The sequence below is a fragment of the Apium graveolens genome, chromosome 2, assembly GCF_009905375.1.
Source record: "Apium graveolens cultivar Ventura chromosome 2, ASM990537v1, whole genome shotgun sequence".
Classification (NCBI taxonomy): domain Eukaryota; kingdom Viridiplantae; phylum Streptophyta; class Magnoliopsida; order Apiales; family Apiaceae; genus Apium; species Apium graveolens.
The window spans coordinates 47547498-47568112 of NC_133648.1; the positions used below are offsets into that span (position 1 = coordinate 47547498).

The 20615-nt window shown below is 36.2% G+C and overlaps 1 protein-coding gene across 3 annotated transcripts; it reads right to left on the reverse strand.

The window, feature by feature from the left end:
* Positions 1–14890: 14890 nt before the first annotated feature.
* On the reverse strand, positions 14891–20262 carry LOC141707385 (E3 ubiquitin-protein ligase WAV3-like). Of its 3 annotated transcripts, XR_012569039.1 has the most exons (3): positions 19766–20262; positions 15294–17649; positions 14891–15062 (listed from the first exon to the last, which is right to left on the reverse strand). XR_012569039.1 is itself a non-coding variant. In XM_074510515.1 (2 exons), the coding sequence occupies exons 1-2, from the start codon at positions 19982–19984 to the stop codon at positions 15712–15714; spliced, it is 2157 nt and encodes a 718-aa protein (XP_074366616.1). In that variant the 5' UTR covers positions 19985–20262; the 3' UTR covers positions 15072–15711. The 3 variants fall into 3 exon arrangements, 2 of the variants coding, with proteins under 2 accessions (XP_074366616.1, XP_074366618.1); XM_074510515.1 differs by lacking the exon at positions 14891–15062 and having other exon boundaries at positions 15072–17649; XM_074510517.1 differs by lacking the exons at positions 14891–15062; positions 19766–20262 and adding an exon at positions 18180–18914 and having other exon boundaries at positions 15072–17649.
* Positions 20263–20615: the final 353 nt, after the last annotated feature.

Consider the following 20615-nt stretch of genomic DNA (forward strand, 5'->3'; position numbering starts at 1 on the left):
AAGAATAGAGGTAAAAAAATCTTTTTACCAAGGTTTATTATGTCTACTTTAGCTCATAAGGTAAATGACATACATTTGTTAGCTGGTATTGATAGTAGTAGAATTGGAAATTGTAAGCAAGTGTCCAAAATAATATTTGGCTCACTTACTACAAAGAATAAGGTAAGTGTAAATCTTAGAATCACTCCATTCATGTTGGAGAGATTCATGACTTATCCTTACCCTATGCCAGACATGAGGGCTCCTCAAATTGCTAATTCAACTATGGTTCCTGAGCCTGTGGAAGTACAAACACAGGCACACCAATAGGAACTTTCCAAAGCTGCAGCCCCTTCTTCTAAACCACTAGATGTTAGCAAACCAACCACTTTAGTCTCTCAAAAGACTGAACTGAGTAAAAAGAAGAGAAAGGAACCAACCCTTGATGTTGTAAATGAGAGTGAAACAATTCTTACTGAACTAGAGTCACCCTTGGTCAAGAGACCAAAGAAGAGTAAAATACCTGAGCTGACCACTCAAAACACCTCTGTGTCCTCCCAAAAGGGCACAGTTGAACAAATGGGGAGTAAACAGTTACTAGATGCATCCTCTCAACAGGGTGTATCTATTGAAAAGAGCATTCACCCCAATGTATCCTGTACTGAGTCAGCACAACCTGCACCTAGAGTGTAAGGTAGAAGAAATAAGGATGGCACACACATTGAGAGCACATCATTTGAAGCTCCCGCATCCATTCAGGGAGAGCTGCCAACACTCACAACTGAGCAAACTTCTCTAATTTTTCAAATTTATTCATCATATAGAGCACTTGAATCTGATTCTCAAGTGCACCAACACTCAAGTGACATGGTTCATGAAGCTATGCTCACCACCCAGAACCAACATTCAGATGGTGAGAGGCTACTAGCTGGGGTAAACCTTGATGACACCATACAAAACATGGGCGTTTCATCAGTTTTTACTGAAGACCCCATGGTCACTCTTGCACCTTCATGTGCACAATCATCTTCACAGATGAATAGGTTTGAGGGTAGTACTCTTGAGGGAGAGCTATCTAAATCCTCTCCAATTCAATTGGAGGTTCCTCTATAAGGGACAACTCCCCTCACAACCCTAGCTGAAATTGCCTTGGCAATTGATGCTAGGAGTACAATTGCCAATGACCCTGATATGGGAGAGGCAAGTCCATCACATTTATGTGACAGTGCTCTGCACGGTGCACAAAGGTTTGAGGCTGGTGCACATGACAGTAACCCAGCCAGATCCTCTCCAATTCCAATGGAGGTTCCTACTACATATGGTGAACAACAAACTGTCAAAACCACAGATCTATCTGTGAGTCAAACTGTGACTTCAATCACAGGGGGCAAAGTGAACATTTCTCAACAGCCTTCCACATCTCAGTCCAACCAACCACATGTCATGGCTCAGTGGCTACAAGATATGGAAGCTCAGCCTTCTACAGTTGATGACATGTTGGTAGATCAAATCTCAGGCTTGGCCAATCTTTCTCAGCAACTGCGTACTTCAGACATGGGGAACCAGGACTATCAAGCTATACTGCTATGCTTCAATGAAGAGGTTGAACAACAGAAGGAGAAGATAGTAGATGAAGCTGAAGAGGATGGAAATGTAGATGCCTGGTTGTCTGATGACCATGTGGCAGAGATGGATAAAGTTTTGGCTAGATTCAGGAGGGAGTACATAACTATCATGGGAAGCAATGCTAAATCTCTCACTCCTCCTGAAGTCTATGATGCCATCATGGATGTGCACAAAGCTCAACTCAAGGCTTTCCATCTCTTTGGAAAGGCCCTTGAAGTAAAATTGACTGGACATGAAGATAAAATCAGGAATCTGATCAAGGAAAAGATGGATGACATTGTGCCTTCTCAAAAGGACATCAAGAATCAATTCCAGTCTTTCACTGAGCAAATGTCAAGGATGAATCTAGCCTCCATAGAGAAGGAAGTGTCAAATATGAAGAGTTCTTTTAAGTCCCTGTTTGATCAAGTTCAAGCTCATATCAAAAATTCAAATGATTCCAGGGTCAAGCTAAATCAAATGCATACTGCTAGGTATGAGCCTTCATTTCTTCTCATGGAGGGTGTCAGAAAAGCTGTTGATGAACACTTTGGGTCCTTCTCCGCTACAACAGTCTCCACTACCTCTACTCCTCAAATAAAAGAACTTCAAGATCAAATTTCTTCACTTCAAGCTTCCAACTCAGATTTATCTTCCCAAGTCAGAGCTCTAACCACATTGGTTGAGAGTCAACAACATGATATTCAGGCCCTAGTGGAGTCCTATAAGCATTTACAAATGCAGAATACAGTTGCTTTGGGAGCCATTATGGGAAAACTCAACATACCACTGCCAGCATTGCCTGAAGCGGTAAGACCTGAGATTCCTACTCCCCTACTCATGCCTTTCACCAAGACTAAGGGGGAGATAGATGCAAGGCTAGCACAGTCAAAACTCAAAAGTCAAGTACAAGGTCTAGAACAAGAAAGGCTCCTTATGGCTGCCCAAGGTCCAGGAATGACACAAGAGTTTGACAATTTGCTCACTGGACTAAGGAACTCTCTCAACAACAACTTCGTCACTTACAGAAAGACCCTGGAAAAGACTATCAATTATATCAGGGTGCTGCAGATCTCAGTCAAGGACCAGTTTTTGGAGAAAAGGATAGTGATCAATCTTAATGATTCTGGTGTAGATAGATGTATGCAAAGTCAACTTCAATTATCTAGTTTCTAGAAGAGCATCTGAGATATACATTTTGATTAACATGGTCAGAATGATCAACAATGAAGAGAAAATGCTACTAGCAGAGTTGAAGAAGGCTCAAGAAGCTGCATTCCAAGAAGCCTACCTACATCCAAGCAAAGGGGTGTACTATAACTGCTCTACAACCAAGCAACTGAAACATTTCCAAGTACCTAAAAACTGTGTCATGGCCAACAGAAGACTGATAATGGTGCTTGAGTCTGGGCTGAAAAGTAAGAAATTGAAGACTAATGAAGATGAAGCTATGATCAAGATTCTGAGGAGATACATTGATAACTCTGAAGCCAATTTTCCTAAAACTAAAATCAACACAGATGACTTGGGTGATGATGAGCAGAAGAAAGATGGTCAAAATCCTTCTGGCTTAAACTCAAGTCAATCTAGTAAGGCAATTGGTGGAAAAAGTGATAGTGAGAAAGAGAAGGAGAAGAAAAGTGGATTTGAGACTCAAAGGAGGGATGGAAGGAGGCAAAGACAAAAGAATGATACCTCACAATCTCTCCAAACCCTAAATATCCAAATACCAACTGCTAAAACTTCACAATCAACCTCAGCAGAAACTGCTCAACCTCAAATCTATAAACCCAAATACTTCTACAAGCTCATTGCAAACTCTCTTCTCAAAACTCAAATCACTCACAGCCATACTTCTCTGAAAAGACTCAAAACCTTACCTTCATTTTAGCCACCCCTTAAAACACACTTCAAAACAGTTGGAATAGGTCCAAAAGAAGCCAAGGTCAAAAGGAGATTAAGAAGACAAAGAAGAGAACAACTGATAGCTGAATCTCCCAATGATCATGGATTTGGTGAAAAGGTCATCTGGAACAGATATAATCAAGATGATTTCCAACCTCTAAATGTTGTCGATTCAGATGAAGACTACTTCCAACAGCTAGCTGAAAGAATGGTCAGAGTTTGGATTGTTAACATCAAAGAAGTTAGAATCTACTACAGTGATGGGTTCTTTGAACAGCTTGGAAATAGACTAATGGATCCTCTCTCAATTGTTGAACTGAAAAGGGTGTTAAGCTTGATGAATGGTAAAGATACAACCACTAAGGCATGGAGAACAGTATTGGCAGTGTTTGTGGTTAACAGAGAGGAGATGAGAGATGAGCATAAAGCTTTGCTAGCTGAAAAGAGGAGAAAGTATGAGCATGACATTGATGAGTATATTAGAAGATCAGAAGAGTTGAAGGCAGCAGGCAAGAGCAGAATATCAAAGGATGGAAGATTTCTGAATGTAAAAGCTGGCTCTTTGTCAAGATACATGATAGGGATGTTAGCTAGTTATCCTATGCCATATTTGCTAAAACTAATGGAGGCTCTAACTGACACCCCCATCCTAGAAGAATTGGAAATACTTGTACAGATTAAGAACATAATTGAGAAAGGATCAAAAAGTTCAGTCTTTACTTAATTATTGTAAACTGTCAAATGTTCAATGTACAAGTGTTGTATCAGCTTTTGTATTGTTTTATTTTTATTCTTTAACTTGGGGTTAGTCTTGTTAACAGGCATTAATTTGTGATAAACAATCTTCTCACAAATTGGGGGAGATTGTTGTGCAAGATATGCCTGTATCATAACAAGACTAAGTCATATTGACAACCCTAAGATTAGTTATATTGTAACCTTAATCTGTAATTTATACTTGTAACATTTAATGTCTGTAAAATGTAAATGGAGCAGACTGAAACATTTTTCTCTAAACAGTGTCAAGCCTAAGAATTCTATCTGGAAGAAGATCAAGGAGGTCATGCCTCAGAAGAATTATGAAGAAGCTTGGAGTTGAATAATTCTGTTTGGTGAAAAACATTCTAAGTCAAGATCTCTACAAATCACAGAATTAGTGTTATAGAGAAGTCATTCAATAACTCAGAAAGACCTATCGAGAACTCAGGAACAGTCATTCGAGAACTCAGGAATTGTCTATCGAGAACTCATGAAATGCTATTGGAGATATCGATAAGTCAGATACCCATTTGAGAACTCAGAGATATCGACAAGTATACATTCATTAGAGAACTATGAGTTATCGATAAGCCAAAGTCCATTAGAGAACTCTGAGTTATCGATAAACCAAAATTCACTAGAGAACTCAGAGTTGTCGATAAGTCAAGTCAACAATGAAGTTTCAGAGATATCGACAAGCCAACATGCCTATCGAGATGTCGAGTTATCTACAACTTAATTGGAGATCTCGAAGTAAAGAAATTTCTTTAAGTACAGAATTGCAGACCAGTTCAATATCCAAGGTCGCAAATCAACAAACAATTCACATAGCTGGATTGACAAGTCTACAAAAAGCAGCTTGAGAGATGTGCAAGATCAATGACAAAGATTAACTGACAGAGGAGATTAAAGTAAACACGGGATGCTAAAGATATGCTAAGCCAGAAATGGAAGATTTGCTTTTCTATAAATAGAAATGTCAAGTGACAGTTTAGAAAAGCTAATAGCATGTTTATTACACACTGTGTAAACCAGCAGTTAACTGAGTTATAAAGTTAACACTGGTCCTTAGTAAAAAAAACAATCAAGATAAAAAATCTAGTATTCTCTCTCAAGAAAGAAGCTAAGTTCTAAAACAAGAACTTAGAGATTTTGTAGCAAAACACTGCTTGATTTTTAATATAAAATTAAGTGAGTTTTGAAGATCTTTGTTCTACATATTTGTATTGGTATTTATATTTAACATCTACTCCACAAAATCACTGATAACAATCAACTGCTAAACTCAGAGCAAAACCAAAAAGTAAACATTTAAGCTAAAACACATTCACCCCCCCTGTGTTGTATTCATATCTAACAAAGTCCAAGGAAGTAACTCAGTTCCCCCATCATACTCATTTCATATTCACTTTGCATAAGCTTGGAGAATCTTTAGCAAAGATTTTCATTTGTAGAACCAAATATGATATCATCCACATAAATCTGAACTAGGATCATATCTTCACCATGTTTCTTGTAGAAGGGAGTCTTGTCTATGGTACCTCTAGTAAAACCATGCTTTAGTAGGAAATCTGACAAGGTGTCATACCAAGCTCTAGTGCCTATTTTAGTCCATATAGAGCATTGAGTAACTTGTACACAAAATTTGGAAATTCTGGATCTTCAAAGCCAGGTGGCTGTTGCACATAAACTTCTTCTTCTAGCTCACCATTCAGAAAGGCACTCTTGACATCCATTTGATATACTTTGAAAATTGAATGTGCAGCAAATGCTATAAAAATTCTTATTGCTTCAAGTCTTGCGACTAGAGCAAAAGTTTCATCATAATCAATTCCTTCTTCTTGTGAGTAGCCTTTTGCAACCAACCTTGCTTTGTTTCTGGTAACTATACCATTTTCATCCATTTTATTCTTGAACACCCATTTTGTTCCAATAATGCTGCTATTCTTTGGTGCAGGAACTAACATCCAGACTTTTCTTCTTTCAAACTGATTCAGCTCTTCCTGCATGGCAGATTTCCAGTCAGGATCCAGTAGAGCTTCATCAATTTTTAGGCTCTACTTGAGACAGAAAATATGCATGTAGGCACTCATTAGCAGTTGCACTTCTAGTATTCACACCAGCAGTAGGATCACCAATAATTACTTCTCTAGTGTGACTTCTATCCCACTTGTATGAGTTTGTTGACTTGTGCTTTCATCATTTTCTTCATGGTTGGTATGGCTGTTGGATCCTTCTTCTCTTTCTCCCCCTGAGTTTGTGCTATCAAATTCAGGTGTTTGAGATGAGCTTCTATTTTCATGATTTTCCTATTGAGAAGTCTCTTCATTTAATATCTGTTGTGCATCAACTTCATCTTCCCCATCAGAATCACTATCAATGTTGAGGTTATCAAATGCAAGGGCTTCAGCTTCATTATCATCAAGGCATTCCAAGCCTGGATACTTGTCATCATCAAAAGTCACATATGTGTTCTCCATAATCTTCTTTTGATCAATCACATAAACTTTATAGGCTATTCTTTCCAGTGAATATCCTAGAAAAATTGCTTTAAAAATCTTTGAGTCAAATTTTCCCACATATTCAGAGTTGTTTTTCAAAATATAACACTCGGTTCCTAATACATGAAGATGCTTCACAGTAGGATTTCTTTTAGACATGATTGAGTAAGGTGACTTGACATGTGCCTTGTTAATGAGATATATGTTTTGAGTGTAACATGCTGTGTTAACAGCTTCTTCCCAGAATCTTGTTGGCAATTTGGCATCTTGCAGCATTGTCCTAACAGCTTCAACTAATGTTCTGTTCTTTCTCTCAACTACTCCATTTTGTTGAGGTATTCTAGAAGTTGAGAATTCTTGAACAATGCCTTTGCAGAATTCACTCAATGTTACATTTCTGAATTCTGTTCCATTATCACTTCTCAATATTTTCACACAATTGTAATCTTTAGTCTGTTTTTCTATCTTCTTGATGTGCTCAATTATGATATATGGAGTTTCATCTTCAGAGTGTATAAACTCTACCCAAGTGTATCTTGAGAAATCATCCACCATCACAAGTGCATATTTGTTCATTGAAATTGATAAGACATTTACTGGTCCAAACAAGTCCATATGAATTAGTTGTAAAGGAGTACTTATAGAATTCAAAGTTTTTGACTTGTGACTTGATCTTTTCATTTTTCCTTTCTGACAAGCTTCACAAACTTCAACTTGAGCAAACTCCAGTTTAGGCATGTCTCTTACCAACTCCTTTTTGACCAAGGTGTTAATTTCCTTGAAATTCAAGTGAGATAGATTTTTATGCTAGAGCTTGCCTTGTTCTTCTGATGCCTTGGTGTAGAAGCAACAAATACCATCCTTATTTGTTGAGTCAAAATCTGCAACAAACAAGCTTCCTTTCCTTGTTCCTTTCAGAGCAACTTCACCAGTTTTCTTGATGATAAAAGTGCATTCTTCTTTATTGAATAAAACTTCAAAACCTTTGTCTGCAAATTGGATAACACTGAGAAGATTCACTTCAAGACCAACTACCAGTGCTACATCATCAATGACAATATTTTCAGAAACAATCTTGCCATATCCCATTGTGAATCCTTTGCTGTTGTTTCCAAAGGTCACCAAAGGGCCAGCCTTCTCCTCAAATTGTGATAGCAGGGCTTTATCACCTGTCATATACCTGGAACATCCACTATCTATGATCCAGATGATTTTCTTCACTTTGCCCTGCACACAATGGGTTTTAAGTGATTTTAGCAACCCAAGCAGTGTTGGGTACTTTCTTCTTGTTAACTGATTTAGCAGAAGTAGAATGAGTAGTTTCAGATAAAATAGAGTTTAATGACTGTTGTGCATTTTCCCTATCTGATGTAGACCCAATTTTTGTTTCTTTAAGGTCTACTCTCAGTTTGTGGCAACTCTTCATCACTTTCAAGTTGCAATGGATGCAGTCAAACTTGTCACAGAATGAGTAGGGATTATTTGAATCTGCTTCATTGTATTTGCATGCTCCTTCAGTTGGCTTGCTAACAACCTTTTTACAAAGGTGAGTTAGATGATTTACAGAGCCATATTTTTCACACTTCTTTCTAGGATCATCTGCAACACAAGCAAAATTATTGCTTTTTTTATCCCTTTTCCCATTTCTATTTTTATTCTTCTTTATTTCATCTTCAACCTTGATCTCTTTGACAGGAATCTTGGTGCTTTGATTGTCCATGATATTTTCTTTAGTCTTAAAAGATTGAGTTGAGTTTGCACTTTTCCTTTCATTATCCTCATTTGCAATTTCTTGCTTGATAATCAACTCTTCTTCACTGAAGTTTACTTCACAAGCCTTGAACACATGTGACCCAACCTTTTTCAGCATTGATGAAATATTTTCATTCTCTGTTGCTTTTCTTTTGTCACTTATGTTTTTCTTCTTACTGTTCAAGGCATCATAATCAAGACCAATAGCAATGTTTGCACATGATTTGTTTTTCTCATGGTACTGACCAACCAATTCAGATGCATTTCTGAAGGATTTCAACTTTGCTTCATTCTTTTCCAGCTTCTTCTTTAGCACTGCTTCAATTATATTTGCAGACTTGAGCTTGTTTTTTAGATATGCATTTTCTTGCCTTAAAGCTTCAAGCTCCACTATCAACAATTTAGTTCCTTATTTTTCACTCTCAAGCTTCTCATTCATTTTTGTTAATCCGCTCACTTCTTCATTTGCAGCCACCATGCTTGTATGAATGTAAAACATCTCCGTGCTCATCTTTTCAACAGCTCCCTTATATTGATTCACATTTAAATCAATGGTGGTAAGAGTTGGTACCTGTGATTAAGATGAGGATGATTCTCCTTGATCCAAGGCCATGAGTGCATAGTTTCCAAATTCTTCATCTTCATCATTTTCAGAGTCATCCAAACTTTTACCTTCTATAATATAAGCTTTGCTTTGCTTTGTTGTTTCTTCAGAAGAGTTTCATACTTTGCTTCAAGTTCAAGATAAACTTTATCTTTCTTTGCCTTCTTGGGTTTCCTGCATTCTGTAGCAAAGTGGCCTAGTTCATCACAATTGAAGCACCATATCTTAGATCTGTCAACAGATCCAATTTTGTAGCCATTCTTGCTATCAGAATTGTACTTCCCTGTTTCTTTCGAGATGCTATCTTTGTTGAAAGACTGTCCTTTACTTTTGAAGTATCTTGGCTTCTTTAATCTAATATTAGAGAATTTTTAGCCAAATAGGCCACTGACTGATCTAGTTCATCCAGTTCTTCAAGAGTGTAGAACTCATCTTTTTTCAATTCCAGAATGACTTGTTCCTGTGAATCATTTGTTCTTTGCTCACTTGTTGAGGCAACTGGAATTTGAGATCTTGTCTCATCAGAATATGTTTGGCTTTCATTGACAATTAAAGCATTTGAGCCATCTACAATATGTCCTTGGCCAGATCTCAATGATTTTCTCTGAATCATTTCAAGTTCATATGTTTTAAGAATTTCAAACAAAACTTCCAGTGTTATTCTACACAAGTCTATTCCTTCCCTGATTGCTGAGATTTTATGTTCCAAATGATCAGGGAGAGTAAGTAAGAACTTCACGTTCACTTCTTCAGCTTCATAATATTTGTCATGAAGCTGCAAATCATTTATCAGCTTGTTAAACCTTTCAAACACATCAGTAAAACTTTCCTTTGGCTTCGCCATGAAACCCTCATACTGTGAAAGCAGTATCCTTCTCTGATTTGATCTAACTTCCTTAGTTCCCTCACAGAGTATCTCAATCTTTTCCCATATTTGCTTGGCAGTGTCACAGTTGACAATGTTGTTGTACAACACATTGTCTAGTGGCTCAATCAATATTAATTGCAAGCTACTATCCAGGGAAACTTTCTCTTTTTCAGGCTCAGTATAATCAGAAGGATCTTTTGGAGTATAATGAGTTGGGATAACCATGTCTCCATCTGTAGATTTTTCAACTCTAACCACAGGAGTGAAGGGCCCATTCTTGAGGATCTGAGTGTATAGTGGATTGGCCATCCTGATAAACAACATCATTTTCTTTCTCCAAAGAGTGTAGTTAGCTTTGTCAAAGATAGGAATTTTGATGCTACTGATCTTCTGTGTATTCATTCTTCCAAGATCTTGAATCTGTTTACTTTCAGATTTTGCTCTGATACCACTTGTTAGGAAATGAATAACACACAGGGGGGGTGAATGTGTTTTACTGTTTTCGGGCTTTTCTTGAATGTTTATGATTGAACAAAATAAATTAAATCTTGTAGTAAAATGTGTTCATGCAGAAATTAAGCTTGCAGAAAATAAAGAACACAAATCTTCAAAACTCACTTAATTTTATATTAAAATTAAGAATATTTTGCTACAAAATTTCTAGGCTCTTTGTTGATAAAGAGTTTAGCTTCTCCTTGATAGTGTTACAAGAAATTTGATCTAAATTATTACTTCTGACTAAATGACCAGTGTTAACTTTATAATTCAGTTAACTGTTGGTTTACACAGTGTACAATAAGACATGCTATTAGCTTTTCTAAACTGTCACTTGTCATTTCTATTTATATAAAAATAGATCTTCCATTTCTAGCTTAACATATCTTTAGCACCCTGTGATAATTTTAATCTTCCTCTGTCAGTTAATCTTCACCATTGATCTTACACATTCTTCAAACTGCTTTTTGTAGACTTGTCAATCCAGCTGTTTGGATTTTTTGTTGATTGTTAATCTTGAATATTGAACTGGTCTATGATTTTTTACTTTGAGAATTTTACTCGAGATCTCCAATTAGGCATATAGAGATCTTGACATCTCGATAAGTATAATGACTTATCGAGATCTCTAATACTTTAGTGAATTTGACTTATAGAGGTCTCTGAGTTCTCGAATGAAACTTTAGCTTGTCGAGATCTCTCAGCATCATGTCTTTACTTTGTCTTATTGACAACTTAGAGTTCTCTAATGAATTTTGACTTATCGATATCTATGAGTTCTCTAGTGGACTTTGTCTTATCGATAACTCAGAGTTCTTTAATGAATGTAGACTTGTCGATAACTCTGAGTTCTCTAGTGAAGAAATGACTTGTCGATATCTCCAACCTTCATGTCTTCTTGACTTGTCGATATCTCTCTGAGTTCTCTGGTAGCTTTTCTGACTTCTCGATAAGTCATTTGGAGTTCTTGAATGACTTCTCTATAACACTAAATCTGTGACTTGTAGAGATCTTAACTTAGAGTATTTTTATCCAAACAGATTTATTCAACTCCAAGCTTCTTCAAAATTCTTTTGAGGCATGATCTTCTTCCAGATAGAATCCTTAGGCTTGATACTGTTTCAGGTGAAAGACTCCAGTCTGCTCTTTTGCATTTTTACAGACTTTAAAGTGTTACAAGTACAAGTACAAACTAAGATAACAATACAACTTACTTAGGGTTGTCAATATGACTTAGTCTTGTTGAGATACAGGCATGTCTTGCACAACAATCTCTCCCAATTTGTGAGAAGATTGCTTAACACACATTCATGCCTGTTAAAAAGACTAACCCCAAGCTTAACAGATTATGAAAAGTAACAGTTCATTATTCTCCTTAGATCAGATGTCCTTTTAGCTTTGCTTCACACTTTGATCAGAAACACTAATGATATTGTTATCTTCAGTAATCTTTGACATCATCACTTATATATTACAAAGTAATAAACCAATATTGTATGTTTGATAATATATTTGACTTTATGGCTGAGATTACGGGCTGAGATTGCTTAGGATTAGTAATGGCTCCTAAACGCTCTCGCTTCCTGACCCCTTGCAATTTACCTATGAATCCCTATTTATAGGTAACCAAGTCAACGTAATATTTAGGGAATAAGAAATTTAATGGGTTTAGATTTCTCATCCCGAGGCCCAGTAGTAAATTTACCAGAAACCGTTTTCAACTAGCTTTAGGAATGTCCGTCGGTAAGGTCTAACCACAAAAGCCCAAGGCTCGTCCCCAGTTTCAAGACTTCGCGGATAAGGCATCTTCCCGGCCGAGAATAACCCTATGTTTTCGGCTGTTTCTCTAATCCATAAATGCATGTATAGTCATGATTTACCCCAAATGTTGGACGCATTCTTTTCCCCTAAATAATGAGCCCCTACCAGATTACAAATATTACAGGATAAGTGATCTCAAACTTTTGGGTGCAAAGTGAAGGATACTCCGGAGTCTACCAAGGAGGACATCAGTTGATTATAGAGGCAGAGCTCCCAAAGCACACACCATAGTTTTACACCACATCCCCAACAAGAACACTCATTGAGTATATGAGGGGGCCTTCCGTTCAGGCATACCCATGGAGGTCTCTCACCCCGGACACCTCCTTCTTATAATTACATTGGAGGAAGAAGTTTTTCCATATAGTACCTGCAAAAAAGAGGTTAGTAATAATCCTGCATTGTCCTCCCGTAATATTCAAAGTATCCGTCCAAGCAGCATGTCCAAGTTGTGTTTTGTGTCAAAATCAAAAGAGAGGGTGTGCTCTAACATGTTGGCGTCACCCACCATCATTAGTCAAATCAGTGATTTCTTCGATCCTTGTTATTGAGGGCGCGCCCTATATTTAGGGTGCTTCCTGTGTTATTATAATAATGCGTGCCTTTTCCTTTTCTCGAAAGAGGGCAAACTTTAATTTTCACTTGGATTCTGATTTTTTACCCTAATTTTTACTTTATTAACCCGTATTTGACCCAGATAACTATAATACCAAATTTTGGGCATAAAATTTAGCAAAACCAAACCCGAACCTGATTTTTTTTCAAACCCGAACCCATCGGATTTTGTTCGAGTTCGGTTCGGATTCGGGTTTGTAGTCTCTACTAAATTGCACCTTAATTTTCACAAACTCTAATGAAAAATTACTAAAATCTGATTTGAGCAAAGTGCTCATAGGCGATATTAAATTTTTGGGGTTAATAAGAGCATTCAGATAAGACGAAGCATACTTCTAAGGATAAAATTGTTGGTGAAATAGTGCAACAATCTTGACATTTATTATACTTGTATTGAACATGATACTGAAAATATGTTTAATGATAATAGTCAAATAATATTAGATCTTAATACAGTAGTTTTTATATAATTTTTTTGTATTAATACTAGTAATATATTATATTAATACTTTCAAAATGTAAACTTTTATTTATATTTTAACACGGGTTTGAATCGGTTTCAAGTTCGGGTCGGAACGGAATGGGTTTCGGTTTTTGGGTCGGGTTCGAAACGGTAGGCCTTAAAACTAAACCCGGCCTGAAAATGGTTTTGGTTTAAAAATTAAACCTTTACCCGAATTCAACTCGAAATATTCAGGTTTTATTATTAAATCCGACCTGAATCCAACCCCGAAATATTTAGATTCGATAAAACCCAATTGAATCGATATAGAATAAATATTTATTAATTCGGTACAAATTGTCATCTCTAAATTAGCATTATCAGCCGGGGAAAATGATCAAATTCGATTCAATCCGTTTAACACGCTAAAATTCTAACTCTATTCCTATCACGTGCAAAAGTAGTGAGAAAAAAAATTCTGAAAATTTTAAAGAATTGGTTAAAAAAACTCAAAGTAAATAGTATTTTAATTCGGCCAATGTTTATAACTATGCATAATTGCATATGCCAGTCTTATATCGAGGAATTGAGGTGGTGTGTTTTAGACGTGTTCTAAAAATTGGTGATTAATTAAAATTAATCGTTATTTGATAGAAAAATGAATTAATTAAGCGAAAATCTAATTAAAAATTATTTTTATAAGAATTAGAAAAAAATCGGATTAATTCATAAAAAAGGATTAATCTATCAAAAATAGCCCTTATTTGTGAAAAAAATTAAAAGATATATAGAAAAATTAAAAACTATAAATTTTAAAAAAATAAGAAAAATATTATTCTCATATAAATAATTACTATTTTAAATAGTTAAATAATAAGTTTTCTTAATTTTTCATTTCAAATTAATCTCGATACATAAGTTATATTTTAAAAATTATATTTATTTTAGTAATATTTGATATTTTGAATTTATTTGTAAAAAATTTATAATAATAATTGTGTATATATAATCAAAATAAAAATAAATAAATAAATAAATATATATATATATAAATAATGATAATATTAAATTAATTATGATTAATAACCCAATTAATCATTTTAATTAATCCCCAATTATCCAATTAATCCATGATAATGTCTCCACCAATTAAGTCCAATCCCTTTTTTAAAGGCACTGATTTTAGCAGTAGAGTTCTATAAATAAATTTGGGCTATTCCGACAATCTAGCAAGGGCCCGACCCACCAGAGTACAATTAGAGCCCTGTGGCCTTGCCACCGGACCCGGAAGATGCTTATTTTTTAATTATTCTATGCACAATTTTCTATTAGTTGCATTATCTTAGTGTAAACTATAAAAATCGTTAGCAATTAAATAAATTTAAGACAAACAGAGGGAGCAGTGTTAGAAGTCAAAAGTTAAAATCTGAAACTTTTAACTGGCTGTTTTGAATCTCAAATCTAGTTTAGCAAGTAACTGGATAAATAAAGAAAAAATATATTAAAAAAACACACTCCTTTAAAAATTAAAATTTTATGATAATTGATAAGTAGTTTGTTATATTTTTACAAGCAGGAAAAAAATCAGAATCAAAGTGTTTGCTCATCTGTATCATCTGACTCCGCCCTCCATTTTCATGACAGCTGATCATTAGTATATATGAAGAATGAGCAACTCCGTGTTCTTTTAAGTAATATGGTTGGGAAAGTTGGAATCTGAATACATGGTCATCAGAAATAAGTTGATAGGAGTAATGGTTACAATGCAGTGCAAAACGATTCATAGGTAGCAAGTTATAATACACACCCTTCAAACAGCTCGAGACATTCTTATGTAAATAAACCTTAAATTAGTTGAACAAATCATAAAAACTGATATACTGTATTAACGAGTGCAACGTGCATTAAGTAGAGACTTGCGAAAACAATCAAGAGAAATCACCTCACCTTTATGTGTTTAAGTATTTCTCCTGTAACCCCCACAATTACAAGGCCTGACCCCATTTCCTTTTTCAATTTAAAAGTTTTTTCCAGCCCATCTCTTCTCCTTGTATACAACCCCGTATATTGAATGTAACCCCTAAACCAGTCTGTCCATTCTCCGCCAATAATATCCTTGTAAATTCTCAGTCTCCTCTAACCTTATTCATGTACACAAGCAAGTATACCCCCTTATATAAAGTAAGCGCAAAACAAGAGTCTTCCAGTAGCTCCGTAACTGCCTGGAGAGGTTCTCATTTCTCCCCTTTACCACGGCCAGTTTCTAAGAGATTTAAGTTATCAAGCGACAGTGAACAGAGAACTCAGAGAAAAATCTTTACAGATAGCTTCTTAGGCTAACTATCTTTAAAGATAGCTTTACTTGTTATCTTGGCTGTGGTTGTGTTGAAAATGACCGAGCAGGTCTTGCTGCTAATTGAGGTGATGGACTACCAAAATACATTGTCTGGGATCGAGTGACCATGTCAACCATTGATGGAGTCTGATAAGCATGCATAAGACTTGTACTATCCATTGAATCACCTCTTGCAGTTGCTCGCTGCCATGAATGTGAGCTTAAACCTGATAGAACATAAGCCCTTCCTGAGGACTCGTAGACGCGACGGTTTGCCATCCTCTCTTGCATTTCTTTCAATTCAGTACCTAGTGCAACACATAACCTATCGCCACCTTGTGCTGACACCGTCTCAGACAATTGTTTACGGCAATGCTCAAGGACAGACACTGCAGTGGTTAAATCACCTCGTTCAGCAGCTGCCCGTGCTTCTGCCATTGCTTCTGCTGCACAAACCCTATTTCGCTGCCTGTCCACTTCCATGGATACTGACAGCTGTCCAGTTGTTTCAGGCCTTTGAATAACCACATTCCTAGATTCTGCCAAGGTCACTAATTCTTTTGTCATAGGGTTTTTGTAATGACACTTAATTTTTACCAATGTCATGTCAGCACTGTATTTATCAACTGGAATATCCAGTATTACCAGAAAGTCTCTTTCTTCTTCAGCGTACAGATCTCCAACTTCTATGAAGCCTGTTCTGGCATCAGCTGTTACAGTGGATGTATAGTTTCCAGCTTTTATTGAGTTGAGACGCAACCTTGGATTAACACAATCAACTACCACCTGGAGTTCCTGTACCACAACACTTAATAGCCCTCCAATGCATTGTGCAAAAGCATCCTGAATCACACTCTCCGCCTCTATAAAAGAAAATGTCCCACCAGAAGCTTCAGAAATTGAGTGCATTGAAACAGCATCATGATCTGCACCGAAACCAAATGAATGAACTGGAATATGAGGGCCTGCACCACTACCACGACGCATGGAAGATGGAAGGAGTGACTGGTAATCGGTCCGGGAATTAGCACGGGGACTTGTTATTGTATATGTGTCCTGTCCATCAGATAGTAGTATAATACTGCTGACTGGGCTCTTCCATTTGCGATCGGTCATCACCTTAGCACCCTTTCTCAGCCCCTCAGCAATATTGGTGCCACCATTCGAAATAAGCGCATTAACAGCTTGCAGGGCTTCCTGCCTTCCAGTGTCTGTCATCCTGCGAAGAGGAAAAAGGCGACGAGCTGTGGAGGAGAAGGCAATGACTGAAAGCCTATCAGAAGGTCCTAGATTTTGTATAACAAATCCCATAGCTCGTTTTAGCAAAACAAGCTTTGTACCTGCCATGCTACCACTAATATCAAGCACAGTGACAAGATCTACTGGAGCACGAGGGTTCTGAGAAATCAAAGGTGGGTTAGCCTGGTCTTCACCATATTGTTGCTCTTTACTACCAATGGGAGCTTTAAGATGTAACAATATGTTAAAGTTACTATGAGATGCTGATCTTGCAACAGACGAAACCTCAGAATATGTCTTAATCTCTATTTCCCCAATAGAACAGTCATTAAAATAAGTATTATCAGATGACATTTTTGCAGTAGCCTCAGGTTGGTGATCCATACGTTCATCATCATCAAATACACCTGGTTCATGAGCTTGACGAAGTGGAGAAATATGCCGATTTGCATCCGGACGAGGATGAGGGAGCCTTTGAACAACAGTCATCCATCCATCATCTTGAGGCCAAATGCCACGACTGATTCTAGACTGTCTACTAGAAAGATTAGAAGCAGGATTCTGGAATGGAACTTCCTTCCATTTTGCTCGACAAACGGGGCAAATCTGGTTTCCATGTTTTACATTAGATGTAATGCAATGGAAGTGGAATGAGTGTGAACATTCTGCAGTAAAAATGGCATGTCCTTGGCCTGGTTTCATGGTGGTCAAGCATATTGAACAGGTCGGCTGCAAAAACAAAGATATGCAAGTTAAAGGCAGATCATAAAGGTGATTAAACAGAAGAGTGGATTACAGTTGAAGAGTGCAACTTTGAAAGACGATATTAACCAAATAAAGAATTTTATCATCGATCATTGAACTTCGAGAATTGAGACTATATTTCCATTAAAGATAACAGGAAATGCATCTTACAGACAATAAATAGTTTACATTTTGCAAGCGTCTGACCTAGATCGATGTCGGAGATCAATTGATTACTTAAATTAAATACTAAATTAATTCCTTATTAGCAAGGATATACAGTAGGGCAGCAGCACAACAATTCTGAGTCGATCTCAGATACAATAATAAAACAACTTTCAATATTTGATAGTACAAAAACCCTAAGAACTTTAATATTGATATGATCATTGTAATTCATTATCTTTGGTTTTAAAGAATTATATATTAAAATCACTTGATCCAACTAATTCCAATAACCAAGTTAGATGAAAGAATATTTAAACAACAGCACCAAACTTTAAACTAGAAATCACCATTCACATGTCACATATTTTGTCAGATAAATGCTCCTCTACTAGATTGCCTTTAATATCAAACATAACCACAGTACAAGGACAGACCCCTGTGTCTGCAGAAAGGCATATTATTTAACTGTTACTTGAGTGCTTCAATGGCCAGTACCATGTGGTGCAAGGTCCACTTGAGACTTCAAGAAATGGTACCACCACCTTCTCATTGATAAAATGGCCAAATCATCTATAAAGAAATAGGGTAATAAAAAAAAACTACAAGTAGAATTCACATAGTTTTAACCATAAATAAAGTCACTTGCATAGTCAAAGCAAACTAAAGAATTTGCTAGTAACAGTACAACCCAACAAGGGAACTTTTAACAAAAGTAAGATTAATCAAGCAACCACCCAACCCAGTAATGAAGCTTTTAAGGCACAAAAAAGAAACTGATCAAAGAAACATTCTCAAAAGAATTACAACATATAATTAGTTTCCATAAATTTCCCCACTGATTTTCAACTCCCTTCTTTACTTTGATAAATCTCCAATTACAATCATCCAAGGCCCAAGCTTTTGAATTATCAAAAGAGGAGTGAAGACAAGAAAAGATTGATTGGCTATATGTATGTTAAACTGTGCAGTTGCTGACTATACAAGGCACTTTCTTTGAAATAGTTGTTTTTTTATAATAAGGCCAAAGCCCCAAAGGCAAATGGTCCTACACACCTCCTCTCTAGTTGCACTTTTTCTCTCCACAAAAACCACAGTGAGCTAGTTGAAAACTACAACACATTAACAATTACCCATCTCTCTCAACTTCCATTATAAATCTATCTATACATTTGCATATCTATCACGTGAACCCACAGTCTACCTATATAAACTCTTGTACCCAACAAGATCTTAAGAATCAACTAATATTAGTTTACTACATAGTTTAAGTGTTTAACACACAGCCCACAACAATTAAACAAAGGTAAAAATCAACATAGTTCACATATTCAAACCCTAGATTTCCACAAACAAACAAAATCTCACCTCTTAATATATATATATATATATATATATCTGTATTAAATCCTACTCGGTGGAGAACAGTTTTAACGTAAGAATAGTGAAAATAATTGTTTTGCAATTGTAAAAGTAATTTAAAAATGAGCTTGATGCTCCTAGTGAAAATAATTGTTTTGCAATTGTAAAAGTAATTTAAAAATGAGCTTGATGCTCCTAGTGAAAATAATTGTTTTGCAATTGTAAAAGTAATTTAAAAACGAGCTTGATGCTCCTAATTAGGTAGTACTAATGGTTTTTAATGGAAATGCACCAGGACTACATATGTAATTACGCAACTCTACTATAAATTATTAATTATATCATTAAAATACACTACTCGTCTAACTCCACTAAGTGCAGTAATTAGGGGCAGTTTTCCCTTTAAATTACAAAACAAGTGTTCTCAAGACCCAGCAAAATTTAAATTGATCACAAAAGAATACAGAAAATAAAAGAAAAACCTAACCCTAAATTGGCACATAAAATTACTCAATACATAAAACAATTCATGCAAATATGATATGTATATATATGTATGTGTGTATAAACGAACCTTTGATGATTTGGTGGTATGTTTAGGCAAGCGAAGGCCAGAAGAAGACGGAGTAGGAGTGGTCGGTGTTCGAGGCCGTTGAGAAACCGTCGGTGACAGAGAAGGAACGTCGGAAAATCTAGTTCCGGCGGCCGGAGGAGCGTCATCTAACGTCTTGGGAACATACAAACACGAGTTTAACCCTAACGCCATTTTGGCTTTCCTCCATTTGCTAGACATCGTCTAATATTAATTTCTAGAGAGAGAAACAATTACACACAAACAAACTGCATATATATAATGAAATGAGAATGGTTTTGAAATGTTAAAGGAACGACATTCCAGAGGAGAGAACAGATCTCCAAATACTTGTTCTTTGAATTTAGTTACACGGTCACCGATAGGATGCAGTTGTTTTTTTATAGTATGCGTAGATATAGAGAGAGGAAGTGTAGATTTTGTGGAGAGAGAAAGATAGAGAGAATGAGGAGTTTATATTTACGAGGAACAAGTAAGGTGAGTTATGTAAGAAGAAGAGTTTAATACGAGATTGAGAGAGAGATGAGGAGAGAGATAAGGAGGGGTAAAAATGTAAAAGAAGGTTTGACTTTGGCCCCAGTTTAAAGGGAGGATGGGTTAGAGCATCTCCAACGGGAATAGTTATAATGGTTAGCTAAAATATTCTAAAATAATGGTTAGCTAAAATTTGCTGAACCTGTAAGGTGTTGTGCTCCAATGGTGTTAGCTATAATAGTTAGCTATATTTCAAAAACAGTATTTTAATATTATTTTCAAATTCAAACGGTTATATTTCAACGGTCATATTACAACGACCATATTACAACGGTCATATTCCAACAACTACATTACA